This window comes from Molossus molossus, unplaced genomic scaffold (genome assembly GCF_014108415.1).
Source record: "Molossus molossus isolate mMolMol1 unplaced genomic scaffold, mMolMol1.p scaffold_m16_p_6, whole genome shotgun sequence".
NCBI lineage: Eukaryota > Metazoa > Chordata > Mammalia > Chiroptera > Molossidae > Molossus > Molossus molossus.
This window is the reverse complement of record NW_023425399.1, coordinates 20,579,308-20,605,622: the sequence shown is the minus strand read 5'-3', so window position 1 is coordinate 20,605,622 and position 26,315 is coordinate 20,579,308. Positions and strand designations below refer to the sequence as shown.

Below are 26,315 nucleotides of genomic sequence, written 5' to 3'. Positions count from 1 at the left end.
AGCCAGTTCACAACTGTGATGTTCCATCAGTTGCCCTCCTTCTAGCTCCTGCTAGGAACCCTCACTCCTCCATGATCCCTTGGGTGCATTATTAGTGACTAAAGATTGGAACTTCAGTGTCCTATTCGTAGTGTCTGGAGCTAGGAAGACTGATTAGAGCTAAGTCACTTCCCCTGCTCCAATCCACCTTAAGTGGGCTGACCCAGATTAAAGCTCTTCCTTCCCCTAATTGCACAAACCAAGGAATCACAGAATCAGAAATGTAGTTTTATTTAAGGCAGAGATGGGGAAAAGCTATGCCCATCCACCCCACCCTACCACCCCCAACCCCTATCCCTAAGTCCTATCCCAAGTCAGACACTTGGACTTGCTGAAAGGCTCAGGGGCTGACAGGAGGGTGGCAGGATTATGGACTCTTACCCCAGATCAGCTTCCTTTCAGTTGTACCCATACCCCGAGGATTTAGGGACTTCTAGGTCTCACCTAAGGGAAACAGCTTTTCTGGTCCTCAAATGGGAGGTACCTAGAATTCATCCATCTCTAGAATAGATCACACTACTCGGGCAGGGCATCCAGGCTGTAGTAGGCAATTCCCAAAAGGCTCAGACTCAATCTTCTCCAAAGGTAGGGGGAGAAAAGCACCTCTCAGGAGGACTAGGAGAGTAATGACAGGCACGAGGGATAGGTCTCTTGAGAGAAGTCTGAGCAGGCCTGACTGTGCCCTCAAACAGGGTATGGGTTGTCCAGAACTGCCACTCCTGCTGCCACACCACCATCTGCATGTTCAATGGCTTTGGTTCGAAGCAGATGTCCCACGTGCTTGTTCATCACAAATGTCTTTCCCTGCCTATAAAAACGGGAGCAGGAGACACACATTCTGTCACTTAGACTCAGCCTCTAAACCCAGGATCTTCCCAGGTTCCAGCTGAGTAGTACATAGGTGACTGACTACACCCAAGAAAGTGGTAGGATTTTCTAATCAGATTTGAGTTTGCATCCTAGCTTGGATATGACTATCTCTGTGTCTTTGAGCAAGTTACTAAACATCAGTTTCTTCCATTTTAAGTAGGGATGATACCTCTCACTTTGCAAGATGGTCATGAGGATTAAATAAAGCAGGAAAAGCACTTAGCATGATGTTAGGCTCACATTTCATGTTCTGTAGTTGTAAATCCCCTTCTCTACCTCTTTCTCAAGATGGCTGTGTTGGTGGGGAGGGGTTGGGAGAGGCAGGCAGAGATGCTGCAAGTGGTTAGAGGGGATGATTAGAGAGGGCAGGCTCTGGTGGGGAACATGGCAGGATCTGGTATTCCTACTTTGCCCTGACCTTGGAGTGAGCATTTGTAGGAAGAGATATGAGGAACCAGGAACTATTCCTTACAAATTCCCAAGTTTTCCTCTATTCCTGATTCTTTGGTGCTCAAATCCAAATCCAGAGCCACTCAAATTTTCAAAGCCACTGAGTATCCTCTAGCTGGCCCATCCCACCTTTCCCCAGAATCCCCAGTAGTCTGGGAACTGGACCTAAACTTTCTTCTTCCCTGGGGTCTCCTTCCAGTCTAGGATTATTTTCTCATCCATCTCGATACTACTTGAAATTTTCTTTATAGTTGTAAAATCACTTCTCATCTGGGCTTCAACTGATAGCTCTGTGAAGTGGGCAGGTCTTGGGTCCTTGGTTTCATTTACTAGATAAGGAAATATGGCTAAGGATGGGCAGAGCTGCTCCCTATCCAGTGTTTCCCTCCAGGTTTTCTTGGTTGGCCCTCTGGCAAGAAGGAGCCCTTCCTGATTGGCTCACCTGACATAGACCCCGAAGATGCCCAGCTCTGAGATGCACTGGACTACTCGGGCAGGGCATCCAGGCCGTAGTAGGCAATTCCCAAAAGGCTCAGGCTCAATCTTCTCCATGAGGATATAGGAGGCTCTCTCCTCGCTGTCTTTCAGCCGTTCCAAGGCCTGCACCATCTCCTCCCCGTATAGGTTGTTACCTGCAATTCCATTGGCCAGTTACCCTGGACCCTACTTTACCCTGTGCCCCCACTTCTGGGGCCAGGTAGGCAAGTCAGCAGCCTCAGCTCCTGACAGCAGCTCACTGAAACCAGAGCAGGCCTGGCTCCTGAGGAGGGAAGGTGACCTTAACAGAAGAGCCCTGACTCGCACGTGAACATACCTTCCACCACACCATCCTGCCCTGATTCTCCTCCTGCCTGTCTATGGCTTTTACTTCTCAGCCTCTCTGACTGGCTCCTGCCCCTCTTAAATGTTGGGAGTCCCAAGGAATTGGTCCTTCACCCTTGGTCTTTCTTCCATGTGCACACTTTTTCAAAGGAAGATCTCTCGCAAGGCTCCATTAATAACCTATAACTTGTTAACTCCCAAATCTTTAACTCAAGCTCCCTGCTCTAGACATCACATGGATCTCTCATGGTTCTCCAAAACAAACGTGTCCAACAGAATTTATCACTTCTGCCTGAACCTGCCCATCTTGGACCTTCCTACTCCCAATCAGGCAAAAGGCATCCCTGAGACACATTTAACTTCTTTATCTCCATCACTTCACCCACTCAGACACGTCTCTCCAGTCTGTAGTCCACACTGTCACAGCCCTAGCCCAGGCCTCTACATTGCTCTTCTGGACAATGATACCAGCCTCCTTTATGGTCTTGCTACTACTAATGTCTCCCTTCATTCCAAGACATGCTCTACCATGGCTGCAACATAGACCCTGAATCAATAGTGTGTTCCTTCCCTCCTTAAAACTCTAATGACTTCCCACTATCCTTAGGATAAAATCCAATTTCCTACATATATTCAACATCCTTTATTATCAGGTCCCAAACCATCTTTACCAGCTCAAATCCCTTGCTCCTCCCATTTCCACACTGTATTCCAGCCTCATCAATAACTCATTAATCTCCAAACATACCACACTTTCGTGGACCAGTGCTTTTGCTTAAGGTTGCTCCTTCTGTATGGTATGCTTTTCCCCATTTTCTACCTGGGAAACTCTTACTATCCCTTAAGACCAAGATCAAAAACCATTTCCTCTTGACTATAAGGCACCAATGATCTCTGTCTTCAAGAAATTCAAACTAGGCAGGAAGACATCCAAAATCCTGATATGTCCCCCTCCCACTTCCCCACAATCCACCCACGGACACCTCAGACTAAACTTGTCCAAACCCTCAGGTGCTGGTTAATCAGATTCCCCTGTACTCCACAGCACTTGATCACAGAGTCTCCTGAGACACTGGCCAAGGTAAGGGCCTGTGTAAGTCCCTCTTTTATCTCCCAGAGCCTAGGACTGTGTCCATAGCAAGTGCTGGTCAGCACTGGTGACAGACTGCTAATCCCTTTTACTGAGCAGCCCTGCAAAGGGTGATCCACCTACCTCCACCCTCTCTCTGGGGCTTTAACACAAACCGGCTAGGAGCAGCAAGGGCCTCAGCAATGGCCTGGTCCCCTTCTTCACCCTGTCAGGAGGTAAGGAAGCAGTCACCAGCAGTCTTAGGCCAAAGAGGCAGGAGCTGAGTTCCTGCTGGTTGTGCAGAGCAGCATCAGAGGAAGAGCTGCTGGGGGAGAGCTGTAGCCCCTTTAGACTTGATGCTACTATCTGGATGTGACCACCCCAACAGGACCCCTGCATCAGCAAGTACAAGAGAAAAGTTTTCTCTGGCAACAATTCAGGCGTCTACAGCAAAAGGCCTTGAAAACAGGTACAGATATTCCTTAACTCTTGCTGTCTGCCTCAGCTTCTTCCTCTGGTTACTATCCCCATCTCCACCTTTGCTGAAAGAGTTTACAGTGGGTCCCAGGCCCCCTCCCCAGGACTCTAGGGGTTCTCACAGAGCATCACTAACCCAAGTCTAGCCCAGGGCCAGCTCCAGCCTCCCCAAGACATTGGGCTCTGGGTCCCTGCCTCCTAAGAGGCCTGAGTTGGGAGAAACGGGCTGCCCACACACCATATCCAGTGAGTAAAGACCAGCAAAGGTAGCACGGAGGCGGGCCACAGCCTCAGGCTGGCCAGGGAGCAACACCTCCAGCACGCCCACTCTGCTCAGCTCCTGCTGCACCTTCTTAGTTCCGGCCAGCTGGGTGGCAATATCCGGGCACTTGACAGCACATGACCTCTCCAGCAGAAGGCGTGCTTCCCAGTTCTGCAAAGAGAAGACGAGGAATTCTACTTTTTTTCACATCAGCTGTTCATTGGGTTCCAGGTACTGTGCTTTCTATCCTCACATTCATTATCTCCCAGGGTCACTGCAACATTTTTGTGAGGCAGGTGTGGCTCCTCCCAATCTGTAGGATTCTTGCCATCAGGGAGCTCACAGTCTAGCTTAATGATACATGACTAATTACAAGGGAAAATGACAAAAAGTCTAAGGGTGCAGAAAAATTGATGAGGAGGTCTGAAAGAGATGGGACACTTGTTTCCCACTATACTCCAAATAAAATTCAAACTTTCCTTCTCAATCTTATTCTGTGCCAACCCTCTATCCCATTCCCACATTCTAGCCACACAGGCCTGCCAGTCCTCAAACACACACACACACATCATTCCCACCTAAGGGCCTTTGTAGTTGCTGCTTTTCCCACTGGCTGGAATTCTTTTTCAAAGGATGGTTGGATCCTTCTCATCCTTAAGTCTCACCTTAAAGTCATATTCTCAAATCACCCTATTTAATGTGTTTCTCCATAATTCTCTATCTTTTCACCCTGTTGTTTCCTTCAATTAGAAAAACAATTTTTTTCTATTTTTATTTACTTTCTGATGTTCATTTGCCTGACCAGACTGTGAGCTCCTTGAGGACCTGACCCTTGTTGTCTGTCTTTGTTTTCTGTTGTATCCCCAGTGTCTAACACAGTTCCTGGCATTTTGTACGTTCTCAATAAATATTTGTTATTGTTGTTTAATAAGGTGAACTCTGAGTGACAGGTAGAGTCAGATAGTTGAGACTCAATAGAGAAGAAGTACAGTAAGTCCTCACTTAACTTTGTTGATAGATTCTTAGAAACCATGGCTAAGCAAAACGATGTACAATGAAACCAATTTTACCATAGGCTAGTTGATATAAACAAGAGTTAAGTTCCTATGGCATAGGAACTGGTCACAAAAACATCACCAAGCTTCTAAATAAAGACCCAAACACTTCTAATATTAAACACTGAAATAAATGTGAGCTATACATACATTAAAGAAAGATGAATAAAAACAAGTAAGATAACGACTTCCAACCCACTTCCAATCCAGGGTTGTGGATAGAGGAGCCTATCCCAGCAGCTCAGGGCGCCAGGGAGGAACCAAGCCTGGACAGGACGCCATTCCATTGCAGGGTATACTCACACACACCTCCACACTCAGACTGGGACAATTTAGACACGCCAGTTCACCTAATGCACACATCTTTGGGATGTAGGAGGAAACCGGAGTACCAAAAAACCCATGCAGACATGGGGAGAAAGTGCAAACTCCACAGAGACTGTCCAGCTGCAATAAATCTATTTTCCTCATTAATGTCATAACAAAGTGACATTATTCAAGGACTTGCTGTACTCAGGTTAAGAGAATAATATGAGCAAAAGCCTATAGGGTGGGTAATCACAGGATGAAAGGTCCAGTGTGCTAGGAGTTTAGGGTGTGAGAGGCAGGGAAACAGCAGAAGGTCATGCCTCCCCGATCTAGTCCCCATTCTCAGGCATTGGGGGGACAGTCTGTCCTTGACTCCAGACCACATCAAACTGCCCACAGCAGGATCAAGGCTATGGTCTGAGGAACAATGCCCCTGCCTCCCTATCCAACCCCCACCCTTGCCTGTGTTGTCCTTCCTTTGATGTAGTCATCCACCCGTACTACCTTTAGCTGGTCTTTACCAATAACCCCAGGCACCTAACTATTAGGCTGGATCCAGGCAGAGTTACAGGTGCCTAGAACATCAGAAATAAACCCAGATAAGTACCATTATGTTAGAAGTAGGGAAAGCAAAACTCAGAGATGAGCAAGGGCTTGCCCAGGGTCAACTAGCAAGTCACTAAGCTTTACAGATTTATCTCCATGTTCTAAACCTGGTCTGAACTTCTCAGTTCCCTAAAAATGTCCTCCTTATGCACTGATTTCATTCCTTATTAGCTCAACTCCTCTCTTTTTAAAGTTTTATTTGGCTCCTTCCCCCAAACTTCCTGTCCTGGAACCTGGATCCATTTTCCAAATGGATAGTTTCTCTCTTCGGTAGTCAGTGAGTTCCCACCACTGCTAACCACTTTTTAGAGAAAAAGATCTTCTGTTGAGCAGCTCTCTATACAGCTGGATCTTAGGGAGAATCCTATATTCAATGAACAATAGATCTAGAAGGAGTTCCCCCAATTTTCTAGTGTAGTTCCCTCAGCTTACAGAAACTGAGCTTTAAAAGGATCAGGAACCTACCCATGGGCACAGAGGTAGAGCCAAAGGCTCATGACCCCTAGTGGTATTTCTTCCTTTACTTTCACCCAACTGAGAGCAAGACTTTCTAGCCTCTCCATGCTGTATATTTGGACAGGGGGAATGATATACTGGAAATGCCATTGGACTGAGAGTCACAAAGCCTGGGAACTCCCTGTGGGACCTTTGACAAGCCCTTGCATCTCTCCAAACCTTCATTTCTCCATTTGTATAATGGGAATAATTACATGCCTCACAGGGTGGTTTTAAGGATAAATAATTGATGTAGAAAGTAATTTTGAGCCCTGGCTGGTTTGGCTCAGTGGTTAGAGCGTCGGCCTGCGGTCCAGAGAGACCCAGGTTTGGTTCCCGCTAAGGGCATGTACCTCGGTTGCAGTTTGTCCCCGGCCCTGGTTGGTTGTGCAGGTGGCAGCCACTCGATGTGTCCCTTTCATGATGTTTCTCTCTCTCTGTTCCTCTGTCTCCCTCCCACTCTACCTGAACAAAAAAAAAGAAAGTAATTTTGAAACTACATAGTAGGGATAACAAGATAAGGTGATATCATTGCTGTCATTAACAAGAACGGGCAGGTGATAAAAACTTCCTGATGCAGATAAAAGAGTCATAAGAGTTGGCAGGAAGGAAATGGTCTGTGGTGCAGTGAAACTGGTTCGCATCATTTAGTGAGAGCTGACTATACCCACCTCTTCCCAGCTCTGTAATTAGAAATGTCGAATTGGGAAGCGTGAAATTGGCCATGATGGAGAGTATTTACACCATAGAAATCAGCAAATGCTACAAACTGGGACTTTCCCTCCAGAAAGATGATTGTTAAACATTACCAGCATATCCCCAGAAACAATGTGAATGGCTAAAGCACTGGATTCCCAAGGATTCAGATTCTAGAATACAGTATTTGTAGAAGGTGAGAGGTAGCAAAAAACTTACAGGATAGGAGGTTCTAGCAGCAAGTTCCCTGAAGAAGTACTGAATCCAGAGCTCAGGAAAAAACCTAGGTTGTTGTGACACCTGAGTTGGGTCTCTGAGGAGTGATAGTAGGTCCCAGGAGGCAAAGAATGGCTGACCAGAAAACACCAACCTGTAGATTGTACTGACTCGGCATGTAGCCATCCCGGAAGTAAACCACAGCAATTTCCTGGCCATCCCTAGAACACAGAATGGAGAAAATTGTTGTGTTAAATTATAACCGATGTGTTCAGTGGTTCAATCTATTTCAGGGTGCAGCAGAATGAGTTTGGCTACTTTGAAAGTCCACATGGGCAGCCTGGACAGGCTTTCACTGGAAACAGTGAGGAGATACCCATATCACCACTGCTTCTACTAAAAATATAGAGGTATCCAGTAAAGGATGCTTTAGAATATTCCAGATTTGAATATTCTAGGAAGGCCAGAGAGAAACAAGAGGGCAAACAGAATCAAATTAGGTAAATTTCTAAAAATTGGGCTCAAAATGACTGAGCAGCAAAATCATACTGCCATGCTTAGAAATGCACTTGTTGTTTAAAGAAGCTGAAAACAGGCTGAGATTTTTTTAAATGGTGCAAGTAATGGTAGAGAGATGCAAAATTATGAGTCTAGTTAAGACACCGATTGTCTTTTGAGCTTTTCCCTCTTTTCTTTGATTTATTTACTATTTTCTGGTTTCATCCTGGCTGAGTAGCTCAGTTAGATGGAGCAGCATTCTAATACACCAAGGTTGTTGGTTTGATCCCCAGTCAGAGCACATATAAGAGTCAATCAATGATGCATAAATAGGTGGAACAACAAATCTCTCCCTTTCTCTCTCTCTCTCCCTTCATCTCTGTCTAAAAATCAACCAATAAATAAAATTTTCTGATTTATCTTGAAAGTAAATTAATGATTTTGTTTTGTTGTGATAAAAGTATATTTTGAAAACAGTAAGTGGTATTGTGAAATTCCATGGAAGTCCTTAATTTTAAGAATCACAAAGTTCCAGGTCTAAATATGTACACTGCAAGCAATGCTATTCAAAAATGTGGTACTAGCCCTGACCAGTTTGACTCAGTGGTTAAAGCATCGGCCCATGGACCAGAGAGTCCAGGGTTTGGTACCCGCTAAGGGCAGGTACCTCAGTTGTAGTTTGTCCCTAGCCAGGCTGGGGTCGTGTGAGTGGTAGCCACTCGATGTGTCTCTCTCACATTGATGTTTCTCTCTCTATCTTCCTCCCTTTCTCCCTCCTGCTCTATCTGAAGATAAATGCAAAAGTGTCCTTGGGTGAGTATAACAACAACAACAAAAATGTGGTACTAAAGTTATCTGGTGGTGGCACCTAGAGGGAAGTACAGGGCTTGGCTTAGAGCACAAACCCAGGCCCCTTGAGATCTTGCCTAAGCTCAGAGAGCAGGTCCCAGATCAATCAAAGAATAAGTCAGCTATTCCTCTTCCTGCTCAGACCGGACTTGACTAGCCACCAAGAGCAACAAGAAAGGGCATATGAAAACCAAGGTTATTTTAGGAAGGCCCTTATCTAGAATGTCAGCAGCTCTTCAGAAGCAGAACTTGGTTGGCTAGCCTTCTCTAAAATTTTCTTGAGTGATGGGATATTTCAGAGTTCACTCCTATAACTCAGAGAGAAGGAAGCAAGCTATCACATCTTCCAGAAGAAAGGATAATTTGGGGTAACTGGGTGAAAGGAAGAGTTTCCAAAACCAGTCCTCTATTGGGATTCTTGGGGAATGCTCCCTGAACACTTACACAAACAGCTTTCGGTCTTGGTCCAAAGATCCCTTTTCAGAGACATCTTCAAACCTTCGCCGGATTACACGGATGTTCCTGGGAAAGACAGGCAAGAGTCATAGGAGTGTACGCTCTGTTCTGAGTGGTTCTCCCCAATCCTGGGGCCACATCTGGAGGTCTCCCCTCCTTTACATACCTGGCCAGTAGCTCATTTTCTATGGCACGCTGGTCAAATATGTTCCTTTCCTTCTCCTGAGCAACCAATAGCACCAGAGCTCTGGGGAAAGAGCACAGGTGGCCCACGGTGACTATAAAGCTCATCTTCCCTTCATTCCCTTCAGGAGAATAAGAACACAGCTTCCCTGAACCAGATATTCTCTCAACTCAGGACTGCCTCAGGCATAGACACCTGAAGCTACAACACATTATTTCCTAAAAACAGGAAACTTGAAAAAATAAAGATGTCTCCAAAGGCAGCTGAAATAGTGCAATGATGTCAACTTTCTATGCAAATTAAAATTCAGATTTAAAACCAGCTCAAAAACCCAAGAGGATTTTTTCTTAGAACTCAACATGATTCCAAAATCTTTCTGGAAAACAAACAGGTGAGAGTACTAAAGAATATTTTGCACAGAACAATACTGGGGGTTGGGGCTAATGACCCTATTACTAGATTGTAAAGCATATAATAAAAATGTTTGTTATTCTTGCATGAAACACTAGAATGAATAGCTCAATGGAATCCTATAGAACCCAATAGCACCAACTATAAAGAAGGCGTTATCTCCTGGGGCCTCCTAACATTTCTGTGATTTACACAGGGCCACTTTTTATTCCATAGTATTAAAGGGAGCACTGGGGCTCACCTGGCTCCTTACTCTCTGCTTATTTACATGTTTCTTCACAAGCAGGAGCTCAAGGACTCAGGGAAAAGTTAAAGCCAGAAAATTGCCTGTTCGGCTACCAACCAGGCTGCTTTCAGTTGTCAAAGGCAGGTCCAACCCCCCACACAAGACTCTCTTAGGACCAATGCTCAGCAGCATCAAACTCTGTTTTTGCTGTAGCTGTACTGCTCCGTATAAACCATTTTGCTCTGAGAGAGTCCCCAGGGCCAATGGCTTCTTGCTGAGACTCTTGGATGGCCAGTCTTTGGCTTAGAATCCCAAGTGTGGATTCCTGATCACCTATACTTGGCCTCTTGTCTATTTGTCTCTGCTTCACCCTACCTCAGCATAACCTCTTGGACTATACTCTGCCTGACTCCTTTCCATTTACCAAAATACAGGTCCTAGTGTGCAGCCTCTCCTGGCCTGCCTGAAATCTCGAGGTCCAACGTAACATTAAGCTGAGTCTTGGCTTTGAGTTGGGTATCTGAGAGACAAGCTAGAAATGGTGCTCCCCCCACAAGTCATCTTGCTCTGAGAGAGTCCTGAGGGCCAATGTCCTTGCTTGTCACTTTGCTGCTTGATCTGCTCTGCTCATGGATGGGAAGGTGGTACCTGGCCCAGGCTGGCCCACCTCTAAGAAGAGGCAGAGGAGGGAGGCTGAAGGTTAAAGTGGAACTATGTACCCTGGTTAATGAAGTCAGCCTGCTCCCTGCTAAATAATTGGAGCCAGACTCAGAAAACGTATGATCCTCCTCCTGCCTTCAGTTCTGAACTGTCCATCAGGAGGAGGACTAGAAAAGCTGTCAGCTAAAGAAAGCGAAGAGGCAATAACGTGCTGGCTGGGAGTGAGGACTCCTGAGTCCCAGTCCTGGCTCTGTCAGGGACCCACAGTGGTACCACTTGTCCTTGGGCAAGTCAATTTCTTTCCTTGAGCCCTGATTTCCCCATCTATAAAATAAAGGTGTTAAATAGACCATAGTTCCCAACCTTTTATACAAGAACCCCCCCCCCTTTCTTATCTCTACTCATTCCAATCAAAGATACTATATTTTGAAAGAGTTAGAATAAATGTCTAAATTAAAATAATAATTTTCATCCAGCTGGCATGGCTCAGTGGTTGAGCATCAACCTATGCACCAAGAGGTTGCTGGTTCAATTCCGGTCAGGGCACATGCCCAGGTTGTGGGCCTGATCCCCAGTGGGGAGCATGCAGGAGGTAACCAATCGATGTTCTCTCTCATCGATATTTCTTTCTCTCTCTCCCTCTCCCTTCCTCTCTCTCTAAAATCAATAAAGAAAAAAAAATTTTTTTTTTTAAAAAGAAGGAAGCCCAAACTTCATTGAAATTATTTTGGCCCTTAACAGTGTTAAGTTTTTCTAGTTCTAGAACAATTTGCTCAGTCCCTAATGGTGTGAGGCAAAGGAGAAGTTGCTGCACCCATGCTGGATCTAAAGCAGGATTCTTCTGCCACTTTTTCTTCCCCTTACTTGGCTGAGCCGTAGAGCTCCCAGGCTTTGGCGATCCCCATGGCCAGTCCCTTGCTGGGATTATTGGAGAGGATCTTGGCAGCTTCTTTGGTCTTACTCAGAACATTGAGAACATGTCTGTTGGAGGAGAGATGTCTGTTCAGTAATTGGATGGACCTGAAAGGCCTCCTCTGTCTGTGACTCACAGACACTTATAGTAACATCACTTTGAGTACATCCAGCTGTAGACCATCTGGAATTACAGCAACCTGGAGCATTACTGCCGGCTAGAAATAGATACTATTAGGGTCCAGCCCTCAGATAGGAAGCCTCTACATCCCTCTCTGCCTTAGATTCTGATCTCCTTTCAGTCCTTTAAACATGTGAGTTCTTTCTCACCTCAGGACCCTCGCAGATACTGTTTCCTTTGCCTGGAATACTAACTTGTATAATAAGGGGTAGGACTAGATGAACTGTGAGGTCCCTTCTCTACCTGAAATACCAAGACCTAATTACAAGTGTAAACTGTGCTACTTGTGGGGAAGGGGATGACATATGATCCAGGGCCCAGGAAGGCATAATCAGAGTTGGAGAATTGGAGATCCCTGTCCCCACCTGTGACTGTAGGCTCATCGGGCTTTCACCTACTGGTGTGCCCAGGGCTGCCCAAGGGACCCACCGGTGCACAGCTGGGGTCCGGGAGGCCAGGCCCCCAAAACTGGCAGAGATGGTGTTGATTTCAATCTGTTTCAGGGCTGGGGAGCCATCTGCGTTGCGCTGGAACATGTAGTCTGAACGATTCAGGCCCAGGAACACAGTCTGTGGGGAAAACTGAAGGCTGACGACATTTGCCCAGGGGCTGACTCTGAGGGCTAGCCACGGAGCAGACAGGTACCATAAACACTACATAAAAATTAGAGGTGCTGGCTAACACTCCCAAACACAGTGGAATCATTATTTTGGTCATCCCAGGACTGGCCAGTGATTATACATATCCAGTGGGAACCAATGAGAGGCAAATTCCCATGAGTTTAGGGCCTGGGCCAAATTCTCTGGTTAAAATAAAAGGGGGGAGGGGTGGTGGGGGAAAGGTGACATCCCAGACCAGAGTGGAGTAGGGAATGGTTACCTGGGCAATGCCCTCTTTCAGGACTTTCTTGTGGATGTCAAAGAGACGAGCAGTAAAGGTGTCCCTTTTGATGGTGCTGGAGAAGGAAACAGAACATTTTCTAGGTTACATGGAACCTTAAAGGTCAAGGAGTTCTACCCCTGTCCATTGATTCTTGAATTATCTCTGGATTCAATTGGCCCAAACCTGAACACCCACCAGAGAATAGTGGTTTAGAACGCAGCTTTAGAGCCAGACGACCTGGGTTCAAATCCCAGCTCTACCACTTATTAGTAGGCAACCTTAGAGAATGATTTTACCTCTCTGTGTTTGTTTTCTCAGCAGTAAAAAAAAGAGGAAAACAACTGTATTTATGTCACAGAGTTGTGGTGAAGAGTAAAGAAGATATTGTATGTACAGAACTGAACACAGTGTCTGGTCCCAAGAAGAACTCAAAAATAGCATGTGATGTAACCATTCTGTACTTAAGTAGCTCTGAAGGCTGTAAGCTTTCTGATTGACTTCCCACTCACTCTCTATGGTTTCCCCTACACTCTGGGGACCCCCAGAACAAGTCTTCTCTTCCTCTTCCACGGCAACCCACCGAGATTAGAAGCAACAGTTATGCCCTGTGCCCCAAAAGGAGTTTTCTGACTCAAGCTAAATATTCTATTTTTTCCATCAACCAGTCCTCATGTGTTGTGATTTCCTCAGGAAAGTCTTCCCTGTGTGGGTCAGGTCCTCCCGCTGCTTTTATAGCACCATGGACTGATTGCAGCTGCAATTTTCCATTTTATGTGTGTGATGATTAGCACTGTCTCTCCTACATGACTGCAAACCACAAAAGAGTAGAGACCATGTCTGTGCTGGCTCATCATGGCCCAGTGCTGTGACACATGGAAGGTAGGAGCCCATCCAGTATGTTTTTCAGGTAACTAATGCCACACTTGTCTCTCAGGATTCAGGGCGGTCTCTGCATGCCTGCTCAATACTGACTGGTAGGCTCACATTGTAACAGGGATCCCACGGAGCCCTAGTAGTTTAGGCCTGCCCTGAAGTTCCTCTGCTCCCCAGCCAGCTTTCTCAGAGGTTCTCCCAGCCCCTGGTGAGAAGTAGAGTCCCAGCTGGGCTTCGGCCTCCAGGAAAGTTGAGATACTTTTTCCTCTTCCAAAGAGGTGCTTCCATTCAATCCCAGACTCTAGGTGGCTAGTTTTACACACATGCTCCTGGGGCTCTTCTCCCTTACAAGCTAAGGATTGGGTGTATTTCACAGGAGAGGGGAACAGGGGTTGCAGAGACAGGCTGCAGAGAAGGTCTCCCACATAATTACATCTTTAGGTTAAAGGTCATAAATCAGACTGCTCATATTTCCCACAATCAGGAATAAGAAGTGCAGCCAGATCCATTCCAAGAAAGATAATGGTGGTAGGGTTTATACATTCATGATTCATTGTGTTTTTAGCTCCAAGTCCATGGTTTCCAAACTTCTTACCATTATGTTCCCTTGTCATATTCACCCTCACACCAATGTACACATTTTTAAAAGGTTGTATCTCTAACAAAATAACTGTTGTCTTTTGAAAAGTTAATCAGACATGCAATTACATATGTTTAGTCTTTCTCTATATATACATACACACACAAATTATATTTATACATATTTAATTCTAAAATAAAGAATGTGATTCTAAAGTAATTTCTCTTGCCCAAGGGCCTGAAGGGGGAAAAAAGATCAAGAGAAAAGAGACAGAAAGGGGTAGATGGGGTAAGGTATTTTAGGCATTCTGTATCCTCATTGCCCAGTCTGTGCCTCATCCCAAGATGAGAGGCCTTGAAGCAACAAGAAAGGTCACTGCTTAGGAGAAGAAGTAGGAAATCTGACTTTAAACCTAATAACCTTACTTGCCTTCTATTTTCTCTAAAACCAAACTTGCTTTCTCTAATTCCAAATGGAAATCCCAGTCTTTAAAGAAGGGGGTCATGGATCAGAGAATCACAGAATGTCAGTGTTGGAAGGGACCTTAGATTTAGGCCAACCTCCCCATTCTACAGATGAAGAAATTGAGGCCCAGAGAAAGAAAAGGACTTGCTTGAGGCCATATTTTTAAATAAATGGTACAGCCAGGATTGGAAATCAGCTCTCCTGACTTCTATTGTACTTTTTGTTTCTCCTAAAGGGTACTTGTCTCCCATTCCACCAAGTCAGATGCCAGAACAACGCCTCATGGCTCCCCAGTCTTCCAGTCCCTCAGTTCTAGCAATTCCCAGCCCCCCAATGTCCCACCACCCAGTACCTGGAGAGAGTTTGCTCCAGAAAGGCAGCATTCTGGCTGACAGCATCCACCAGCAGGTTGAAGTCCATCTGCACAGCATAGGCCTGCTCCAGCAGGGCACTGGGGACCAGTGAGGGGAAGAGCGTGAATGGGGCATAGCTCACCACCTGATGGAGAGAGAGTGGGCAGGGGTAGAACACCTGTGAATGGGCTGTCTTCCTGTAAACATAACCCCATGGAAAGTGTGGCCTACATTTATTGAGGACACACACACTGCAGAATAGTGGTTACCACTGGAAATGGAAAGAGAACAGGATGAGGAATGGGTACAAAGAGAACTGCTAGACTGTAACATCTTATCTCTTTACATTAAAAAAAAAAAGAATATCAAAAGCAAAATGGGCCCTGGCCAGTGTGGCTCAGCGGTAGAGTGTCAGCCCACCAACAGAAGGATCATGGTTTCAATCCCTGGTCAAGGTCACGTGCTTGGGTTGTAGGTTCAATTCCCAACCCTGGTTGTGCAGGAGGTAACCAATTGATGTGTCCTTCTCACATTGATGTTTCTCTCTCTCTCTCTCCCTCCCTCCCTTCCACTCTATCTAAAAATCAATGGGAAAATATCCTCGGGTAAGGATCAACAACAACAAAAGCAAAATGGCCCAAAACAAACAACAAAAATTACTGTACATTTACTGTGTGCAAGGCACTATTTTAAATACTTTACATGGATTCATCATTTAATCCTATGAGGAAGATACTATTATTATACATACTTAATAAATAGATAAGGGAACTGTATCTCAGGGAGGCCAAGTATTGAGTCCAAAATTATATAAAACTGTTAAGTGGCACTGGGATTTGAGCCAGGATGGTTATAAAACAAAACACACACACACAGAGCTTCTTGCCAGTTGATATCCAAGCCCAAAAGCCCAGGCCCCTCTCCATGCCAGGAGCTCACAACCCAGTCCCCATGTCTTCTGGTTGGGGAAAGGGGAGAGGGAAGAGTCCTACTGGTAAGGCTGCAGCAGAAACAACTCTGGCTCCAAGGGTGGTTCCCCCTCATTGTTAAAGATGATGACTCAGGTTGCCAGGCCTAGGGGTTCAGCTGCATTTTCAATTCTTTGAACTTTGGCAGAGCTGAGAAACCCAAACATCTAGAACACTGTTTCTAGAAGGGGATAATGCATTCTGAGATTCCTAATAAGAAATGAGCTAGAATTTGGGTAAGAGATGATAACATGACCTGGTACTTATTTATGAAACGTTCTTCAATTTAACCTCTGAGTTAATATCAGTTTGCCATTATGGTAGTATGAGTTTCTGTGTTAGAATTTGGTATTTAAATATTTATTTTAAAAATATTATTTTGAGTAGATAATACAAACACATGATACAAAATTCAAAAGAGACAGAAGGATACATAGTGAAAAGTATGTTTCACTACCATCCTGGCCCCAATGATCTCCAGTTCTCCTTCCCAGAGGCAAATGATACAGTGGGGTCTCACATATCCTTTTAGACTAATGTATATGTGTAGATACACTTTTTATTTTTTTACATACACCAAAACATATGATACGTATTGCTCTGTTTTTTGCTTTATAAATACTTTAGAGACATTTCCATATACATGCAAATAGAGCACTTTCATTCTTTTTAATGACTGTATAGTATTCCATTCTTTGAATATTCATTGAATCTAGCTTTCTATTATGAACATTTAGGTGGTTTCCTTTTTTCCACCATTACAATAATGCTTCGATGAATATCCTAGAATATACATGCTAGGTATTTTGTGTGTGAGAAAATAAGTTTCTAGCCCTGGCCAGTTTGGCTCAGTGGTTGGAGCGTTGGCCTGTGGACCAGAGAGTCCTGGGTTCGGTTCCTGCTAGGGGCACAAAAAAAAAAAAAGAAAAGAAGTTTCTAAAAGTGTAAATATCAAGTAATTAGGGTAAATCCACTTAAAATTTTGGTAGATAATTCCTAAATTGCCCTCCTCAGCATCTATTTTAAGATAAAACCGAGGAAGTATATTTGTGAGAGTATGGTCCTTTCAGCTTGAAGCTTTTATGAGTGTGAATTACTGAAGATTATGTAAGGGGTGACCTAATTCTCTGAGTGCATATGTGATGACTACAGGGACATTTCCTTAGCTTTATTTTATTTTTTTCGATAGAGTGGAAGGAAAGGAGGGAGGGAGGGAGAGAGAAAGAGAGAGAAATATCAGTGTGAGAAAGACACATCAATTGGTTGCCTCTCGCATGACCCTTGGAACCCTGGATTGAACCTGAAACCCAGATACACGCCCTTGATCAGGAATCAAACCCACGACCCTTCAGTCCGAGGCTGACACTCTAACTGCTGAGCCAAACTGGCCAGGGCTTCCTTGGCTTTAAAACTCAGAATTCTGTCTTGGCCGGTTTTGCTCAGTGGTTAGAGCGTCAGCCTGCAGCCCAAACAGACCCGGTTTGGTTCCCACTAGGGGCACATACCTCAGTTGCAGTTTGTCCCCGGCCCTGGTTGGGTCGTGGGGGTGGCACCTACCCGATGTGTCTCTTTCACGTCGATGTTTCTCTCACTCTCACTCCCACTCTATCTGAACAAAAAATGGAAAAATGTCCTCGGGTGAGGATAAAAAATAAATAAATAAAACTCAGAATTCTGCCTCTTCCAACAAATCCCATTTGGCCTGAAAAACTCCCAAAAAGTTTTTCTGCTAAGTCTTTCTTCTGCCTCTGTTCTCAGGACTCATTATGCCCACTTGAATTTGGGATCAATAGCACACAGCTATTCTCTGCTGTCCATAGGTTAAAGGCTGGAACACAGTTTTTGTACTTTTAAAAAATATATTTTTATTGATTTTTTTTAGAGATAGAGGAAGGGAGAGGGAAAGAGAAAGAGAAACATCGATATGAAAATGGAACATCGATTGGCTGCCTCCTGCACATCCCTTACTGGGGATCGAGCCTGCAACCCGGCATGTGCCCTGACTGGGAATCGAACCAGCAACTTTTTGGTGCATGGGATGATGCCCTGCTAACTAAGCCACACCAGCCAGGGCCAGTCTTTGTACTTTTGATAGAAACACAGACACAGAGTAATATTCCTCTACTATTAGAAAAACTGTAGCACATGTATGATGGTATACACTCTGCTTCATAGTCAGGAAAACAACGGAGAATGGTGGGTCCCATCCCATCTAAAGGGGGCTGTCAGAATTCTGCTCCAGCCAATTGTTGACACACAGGAAAGTGGGCCAGGTTTAACAGCTGATCTAATTTTTCAAGACAAGCTGGTTATCTAAAATTTTTTTTTAATTCCATGATTTTAAAAAATTTGGCTCTGACTTTTTAAAGGCACTCTGGTTAAAAAACAACACTGGTTAAATAATCTTTGCCTCTGGGGAGGGAAATAGTAGCTGGAGGAAGGCGACATTCTATATTGAATACCCTTTTGGATTTTGTACCCCATTCAAGTGTATTTTTAAAAAAATTAATTAGTCTGGCCAGTGTGGCTCAGTGGTTGAGCATCAACCCATGCACCAAGGGGTCGCTGGTTCAATTCCCAGTCAGGACATATGCCCACGTTGTGGGCCTGATCCCCAAAGGGGGCATGCAGGAGGCCGCCAATCGATGTTCTCTCTCATCGATGTTTCTATCTCTCTCTCCCTCTCATTTCCTCTCTGTAAAAATAAAAGGAAAAAAATTAAAATTAAAATTAAAAATAAATTAGCTCCCTAAACACTGCAGGAGCCAACTATTCAGTCTGCATATGATTGGTCTGTGGCCCTGATCTACAAAGTTCAGGCTCTTCTACCCAGAATCCAAAGCCTCTTGGCTGTCTGACTTTGGCCTGCCTTCTTTCCCCCTCTATCCACGTATAGGGCCTGCATCCAGCTGCATTCTCTTAAATACTTTTTGCCTTTTTCTGTTATGGGGCCTCTGTTATGTTGTTCCTTTCCCTAATTTGTCTTTTGACAACTATAGAAATGATCCCTGAAAGTATAGTGTTTCATTTGTTTTTAAGATCTAGTTCAAATACCACTAATGAATTGCTCCTTCCTCCAGGCATCCTCTACAGTATCCTGGGACAGGCAGTAAAGCATGGACGTTCAGAGCACGGACTCAGGAGGCAAATTCCTTGGGTTTGAATTCTGGCTCTGCCAATTACACCACCATTTGAATGACTTGGAGCAAGTTACTTAACCTCTCAGGCCTTGGTTTCCTCATCTCGGTTGCAGTGAGGATTAAATGAGTTTATGATTCCAAAGTGAAAAAGACACACTTCCTGTCTTTTTTCTCTGGATTGGGAAATTGAGGACTATGCCTTTTCTAGGTTCCATTAACTTCAGAAAGACCAAGTGTTGAACTTTCACACAATACCAGTTGATTAACAGAATAAAATCTTGGAAGAGAAAATGCTACATCCTGGGTTCAGACAAGCGGTTCATAGAACCTCAGGTTCACAAACCAAGCAATGATATTCCTAAAACCAGAGGTATACCTTCCACAGTATCAGCCTACATTTGGTGACAGCCATTCTCATTCACTTGGGCCTCAGCCAACACTTACTGAGTCTGAACTCTCCACCAGGCCCCTAACTAGGTTCTGGGCACAGAGACAAAAGTGTCTTGGTTAAAAAAAAAAAAAAAGGTGGTGGCATCTCTTTAATTACTAATCTGGATAGTCATAAGTATAATGTTTTTTTTTTTGGTTTGTTTGTTTTTATCCTCACCCGAGGACATTTTTCGATATTTTGTTCAAATAGAGTGAGAGGGAGAGAGAGAGAGAGAGAGAAACATCAACGTGAAAGCGACACATCGAGTGGTTGCCACCCACACGACCCAACCAGGGCTGGGGACAAACTGCAACCAAGGTACGTGCTCTTAGCGGGAACCGAACCCGGGTCTCTCTGGACCGCAGGCCGACGCTCTAACCGCTGAGCCAAACCGGCCAGGGCCATAAGTATAATGTTAAGTAAAAAAAAGTAAAGCCCAGCCCAGCCGGTGTGGCTCAGTGGCTGAGCATCGACCCATGCACCAAGAGGTTGCCAGTTTGATTCCTGGTCAGGGCACATGCCCAGGTTGTGGGCCAAATCCCTGGTGGGGGGCATGCAGGAGGCAGCCAACTGATGTTCTCTCTCATTGATTTTTCTCTCTCTCTCTCTCCCTCTCCTTTCCTCCCTCTCTAAAATCAATAAAGAAAAAAAATTTAATATAAACAAATAAAAAGAAATAGGTAAGAGAACAAAACACTGATCAACATAAGCAGAAAAATAAATACCTCTCCACCTCTCTCTCTGCAGATGCTCCAGAGCTCAGTGTTGGAGAAAAAAAAGTTTTTTTTAAAAGAAAGTCAAGCACAGCATAGCTTGTCTAGTATGCTTCATGCTTCTTTGTGTAAAAAGTGGGGAAAATGAATATATACATATTTTCACTTTATGAATAAGCTGAAAAATAAACTAGAATAAATGTTTTATTTATTTACTTTTAATCCTCGCCCGAGGATATTTTTCCATTTATCTTCAGACAGTGGGAGGGAGGGAGAGAGAGGGATAGGGAGAGAAAAACATCGATGTGAGAGAGACACATCGACTGGTTGCCTCCTGCAAGACCCCAACCAGGGCCAGCGGTGAGCAGCAACCGAGGTATGTGCCTTGACTGGAATCGAAGCCGGGACTCATTGGTCAGCAGGCCGATGCTCTAATCACTGAACCAAACCGGCCAAGGCATAAATGTTTTATTTATAAAACACAGGTTACCTTCAGGGCAAGAGTAATGGGTAGCTATGGAATGTGGAAGGGAGGGTTAAACTGTAAACTCTTATACCCTTTAAATTTGAAGCATGAAAATGTCTTACCTAGTCACAAAATGAAAAAGTTTTTTTTTTTTAAGAATGAGATTTTTTTTTAAAGATATTGTTTGGAGTCAGCAGTTTTATTTTTACTTATCAGCTGTAGAGAAACACTCATATAGGTGCCCAAACAGGCATGTACAGGGATGTTCCCTGTAGTGCTATTTGTAGTCATAAAACATTGGAAATCACCTAAATACCCATCAGTAGAAGAAAGTTAAAGTGTGATTCATCTACATCTGGATGAAGCCGATCTTAATGGAGGAAGTTGGAAAAAGTTCTAAGACAGATTGTCAAATGAAAAACAAACAAAACCATGTCACAGAACAATATGTATGATCCAACGTGTTCTTACAAAAACTATATGGTCCTGGCCAGTGTTGCTCAGTTGGTTGGTGTTGTCCTGTGAGTCAAGGAGTTGCTGGTTCAATTTCTGATCAGGGCACATACTCGGGTTATGGGCTCCCAATCCTCAGTGGCAGGAGGCAGCCAATCGATGTGTTTCTCTCTCTCCCTCTCCCTTACTCTCTCTATAAAAATCAATAAAAAAATCAGTGTGTGTGTGTATATACATATATATATTTTTTAAATACCCTGGCCAGTTTGGCTCAGCAGTTAGAACATCTGTCTCAGGAACAAAGTGTCTCGGGTTTGATTCCTGGTCAAGGGCACATACCTGGGTTGCAGGTTTGATCCCCGGCCCCAGTCGGGGTTGTGTGGGAGGCAACCAATCAATGTGTCTCCCTCACATTGATGTTTCTCCTTCTCTCTCTCTCCTTCCCTTCCACTCTAAAAAAAATTGATGGAGAAATATCCTCAGGTGAGGATTAACAACAACAACAACAATATACATATATGGGGACTGGGTGGAGGTGGGCAAAGGGAGGGGGAACGGGGGACATCTGCAATAGTGTCAACAATAAAAAAAAAATTTTTTTTTAAACTGTCTTAAGCCCTAGCCAGGAGTTAGAGCACTGGCCTACAGACCAAAGAGTCACAGGTTTGACTCCAGACTAGGGTACGTACCTCAGTTGTGGTTCAGTCCCTGGCCCTGGCAACCAATCAATGTATCTCTCACATTAATATTTCTCGCCGCCACCTCCCACCCTATCTGAAGATAAATGGAAAAATATCCTTGGGTGAGGATTTTTTTAAATTAAATTTAAAATAAAGCCCCACAAAACTATATAGCCCAGCCAGTGTGGCTCTGTGGATTGAGCATTATCCCATGAGAGAGGTCCCAGGTTTCGGGCTCAATCCCCAGTAGGGGGCGTGCAGGAGGCAGCCAATTAATGCATCTCTCTCATGAGTGTTTCTCTCTCTAAAAAATCAATAAAAACATATTTTTTAAAAAACTATATATTTTTAAAATACATATATATGTATATAGATGCACATAAAAAGACCTGAAAGGATGTACCACAAACCAATTACAGAGAAAGTAGTGCGATTAGGGGTTCCTAAAAAATAATAGCTCACTGGGGCAAGTGCTTCACATGAATTATATTCTAATTCTCTTACCAACTTGATGAGGTAGGTCCCATTATTATCCTTTTTTTATTTGAAGAAACTGCAGCTGAGAGAACTAAGTAACTTGCCTAAGTCACTTAGTCAAACCCCAGACTTAAATTTGATTATTCTAGCATGGTGCTTTTTACGTTACATACTTCCAGAGATCTATTTTAGTCATTAAAAAAAAAGAAAGAAAAGAAAGCAAAAATGTGATCGCTGACCCAAAGGAGATGCCTCCAGCCTGGCAGGGGCCAGATAATGGGCAGAAGGACCCAGAGCAGTGTGATCAGTGTTGTGGGGAGGGGCCAGGGCTTACATCTGAGGAGCAGGGCTCCTGTGAGGTCCTGAGCAACACTCCCTCAGCCAGGGCCCGGTCCACTGCCTGCTGTGCCAGCTCCTCCAGCTGCTGCTCATCCTGCAAAAGGCTTCCCCAGCTGTTGGCCATTTCAACCTGCAACCAAAGGAAAGGGGAGGGCTTGGTGACAGATAGCCAGGGGCCCACAACAACGGAAACTGGCAGTGTGGTACAAGGGAGCCAACGCTGGCTGGAAGCTTTTATCAGCTCCCATGAGCACAACACAGAAAGCTTGACAAAGCAGTTCCACTGCCATGCTCTCTTTTCATTCCTAGAATGATGGCATTATTCTCACAGTATGAAAGCAGAGATTTAGAAAGCTGAAATGACTTGCCCAAGGTAATGACCGGTAAAACCTAGACTTGAACACATATGTCATATGTGATTGGGGCAAGTTCCTAGACTTGAACCCAGGTCTCTGGACTCCCAGATCAATGCTTTTCATTGGAGAAAGAGGCACGAATGTCATATGTGATTATGGCAAGTTCCTTCCACTCCTGAGCTGCAGATTCTCTACCTGTGAAACAAGGAGGCTGGGGTAGACTAGTGGTTCCTAATCCTGGCTGAATATTCTGGGAGTGGGGGTGGGGAATTAGAAGATAATACAGATTCCTGGGCACCACTCAGAGATTCTGATTCAAGAAGTCTGAGGGGAGGGAGAGGATGAAACTATATTTTTAACAAGTTTTCCTTGGACAGGAACCACTGCAATAAATTATAATTTCCCTTATGGCCCCAACAACCCATATCAGCACATATCAAATAAATTATGTGGGGGGTGGGAAGGTGGGAAGGAGCCTTTTGTGAAATACTATGAAATGCAGATAAAGTGGATTCATTCATTTTGCAGCAGGCCCTAAGTATTTAAGATCTGGATAAAAATCTGGAAATACCAGTCATTAATTTTGTTCCATCCTATTGTCATTTTATTTTGTCATATTTTAAACATGTTTTATTGATTTTTTTAGAGAGGGGAAGGGAGAGAAAGAAACATCAATGTGAGACAGAAACATTGATGTCCCTTCCTGCACACCGCCCACTGGGGATCGAGCTTGTAACCCAGGCATGTGCCCTGACTGGAAATCAAATCAGGACCTCTCAATCCCATGGGATGATGCTCAATCTACTGAACCACACTTGCTGAGCTACTGTCATTTGATTTTTTTAAAAATCCTCACTCGAGGACATTTTTCCATTTTTTGTTCAGATAAGAGTGGGAGGGGGAGAAAGAGAGCAACATCGATGTGAAAGGGACACATCAAGTGGCCGCCACCCGCACGACCCAACCAGGGCCGGGGACAAACTGCAACCGAGGTATGTGCCCTTAGCGGGAACCGAACCTGGGTCTCTCTGGACTGCAGGCCGATGCTCTAACCGCTGAGCCAAACCGGCCAGGGCCTGTCATTTGATTTTAAGAACAGAACATGGCCCTGGCCGGTTTGGCTCAGCGGTTAGAGCGTCGCACTGCGGATGGGAGAGTCCTGGATTCGGTTCCCGCTAAGGGCATGTACCTTGGTTGCAGTTTGTCCCTGGCCCTGGTTGGGGTCATGTGGGTGGCAACCACTCGATGTGTCTCTCTCACATCGATGTTTCTCTCTCTCTTCCTCCCTCTCTCCCTTCCACTCTATCTGAAGATAAATGCAAAAATGTCCTCGGGTGAGGATAAAAAAATAAAAAATAAATAAGAACAGAACATGGCTGCCCAGTTCAGTGGTCTCCAGGAAGAGAGCTAAAGAATGACAAGTGTCCTGGCTGGTTTGGCTCAGCAGTTAGAGCGTCAGCCCGCGGACCAGCGAGTCGAAGGTTCGGTTCCCACTAGGGGCACGTGCCTTGGTTGCAGTTTGTTCCTGGCCCAGGTTGGGGTCATGTGGGTGGCAACCACTCAATGTGTCTCTCTCACATCAATGTTTCTCTCTCTCTTCCTCCCTCTCTCCCTCCTACTCTGTCTGAAGATAAATGCAAAGGTGTCCTCGGTTGAGGATAAAAAAAAAAGAATGACAAGTAACTAACACATTCTGCTTCATCCCTCTCTCCCCATCATAGCTAGATCAATCATGAAAGTTTGCCAGCCTCAGCACAATGCTTTGAAAGAATGAGCATGTGATTTCAGAGGATCCCGACAATTTCCCTGTTGGGTGAGAGATAAACAAGGGCAATCATAGTAAAGAACAAAGCTCTGAAGTTAGTCAGACTTGGGTTTGAGTCCACAATAATATTACTTTCTTTATAAATAAGGTTGCTGTGTGGATTAAATGAGAAAAATCTGTGTGCAGTTCCTTAGCAGCATTTGGTGCACTATACATGGGAGCTTCTTTTTTGGTTGTACCCACTTTACAAGAGGGAGACTTGTCAGAGGTCACACAGTAGCCTGGTGGCAGAGACTCAGACATTAGAGCAATGGAACCCTCCATTAGCCCCTCTCTCTCCAAAACTGGGATTCCAAGATCTCTGACTGCTGTTGGGCCTTTGTTCAGTTGGCAAACACTGACTGGCATCTAATGCCAGGCCTTTCACTAGGTACTGAAGACACAGAGCAAGATAAGACAAAAATAATCACTATGAAAAGTGCTAATTGGGCCCTTTGTTGTTCTCCCTCTATAGTCTCAACCTTTCTTACGGCTTTATTTCTGTTTTGCCAATGCCACTCAAATCTATACCTTTACAGTAGGACCTTGCTGACCTTCAAACTAGAATATCCAACTGCTTACTGGGAGTCTTCACAGAACCAGGGTAGAATTTGTTGTCTCCCCACAAAGCTGCTACTCCTCTGATGAACCTCACCCAGGCACCCAAGCCTTGTATATACTTCTCCTATGCCTCATTCTCCCCAAATCCTGTGGAGTCTATTTAAATATATAGTTCTTTGAATTCCTTGCTTTCTCTCCATCTCCATTGTTAGGAGCCTATACTAAACAGAAAACCCTGGGCATTAATCGGATGCAGTGACCAGGACACACCAGCCTCTCTCCCACTTCCAGGTCTTGGCAGGTGCTGTTGTCTCTCTTTGGAACACTCCTCATCACTCCTAATCAGGTTCATGACCTCCTTTCAGAAACCATCCCTGTTCTTCTCCACCCAGGGCTTCTACAGCTCATCACATTTCCCTGCACCGCGTGTCTTGATCACTTCTCTACCTCCGGCACCTACCACTGTATTCAGTGAATGTTAAATGAATGGATGATGAATAAAAGGCCATAGTACCAAAAGCCTTAAAACGCCCACATGGAAATCCGGTTGGACTTCGTCCCAAAGGCGAGGCCAGTGCCTGTGTGGGGCCCGGAGCAACAACACAGCCTCCTGCCCAGGCATGCCCCATTTCACGGGCTTGTTCGCGCTTACCCTGGTCAAGTTTGGTCCTAATCGCTCCCACTTAAAACAAAACAAAACAAAACAAAACAAAAACCTCGCGATCTAGTCTCACAGGCACCATGTTCCCGACAGCCACTCCATCTGAAGTCAGGAGATCTAGGAAATCTGTGATCGACACGCACCAGCCCAACCCCCTCACTGGACACCAGTTTCCCCATTCCTGTCACTGAGTCTGATGTGCAAGATCTCTGGACTTCAGGGTTCCAATCGCCCGCCAGCGCCCTCCCTCGCATCCTTCCTCCGGAGGAAACGTGACCCTTGCCGGCCGCCGTTGCCGCTCCCCAACCTACTTGCTCGCGGTCCGCTGCGCACCCTACTCAGGCCCCTCGCGCCGTTACCCGAGGTTCAGG

At 44.8% G+C, this 26,315-nt stretch overlaps 1 protein-coding gene across 2 annotated transcripts; it reads right to left on the bottom strand.

Annotated features, from left to right (window-relative positions):
- Positions 1 to 365: 365 nt before the first annotated feature.
- GSS (glutathione synthetase) lies at positions 366 to 26,315 on the bottom strand. 2 transcript variants are annotated; one of them, XM_036245854.1, is made up of 13 exons: positions 26,256 to 26,315; positions 22,558 to 22,692; positions 14,896 to 15,041; positions 12,623 to 12,698; positions 12,173 to 12,312; positions 11,515 to 11,631; positions 9,336 to 9,416; positions 9,158 to 9,235; positions 7,521 to 7,587; positions 3,966 to 4,160; positions 3,395 to 3,476; positions 1,802 to 1,991; positions 366 to 847 (listed from the first exon to the last, which is right to left on the bottom strand). In XM_036245854.1, the coding sequence occupies exons 2-13, from the start codon at positions 22,684 to 22,686 to the stop codon at positions 724 to 726; spliced, it is 1,425 nt and encodes a 474-aa protein (XP_036101747.1). In that variant the 5' UTR covers positions 22,687 to 22,692; positions 26,256 to 26,315; the 3' UTR covers positions 366 to 723. The 2 variants fall into 2 exon arrangements, with proteins under 2 accessions (XP_036101747.1, XP_036101748.1); XM_036245855.1 differs by lacking the exon at positions 26,256 to 26,315 and adding an exon at positions 25,936 to 25,955.

Coding starts and splice junctions, on each gene's coding strand:
- GSS (XM_036245854.1), bottom strand. CDS start 22,686: ATGGCCAACAGCTGGGGAAGCCTTTTGCAGGATGAGCAGCAGCTGGAG. Junction 12,699..14,895: donor CTGGAGCAAACTCTCTCCAG/GTACTGGGTGGT, acceptor TTCCTTCTCCAG/CACCATCAAAAGGGACACCT. Junction 1,992..3,394: donor GCCCCAGAGAGAGGGTGGAG/GTAGGTGGATCA, acceptor ATGGAATTGCAG/GTAACAACCTATACGGGGAG.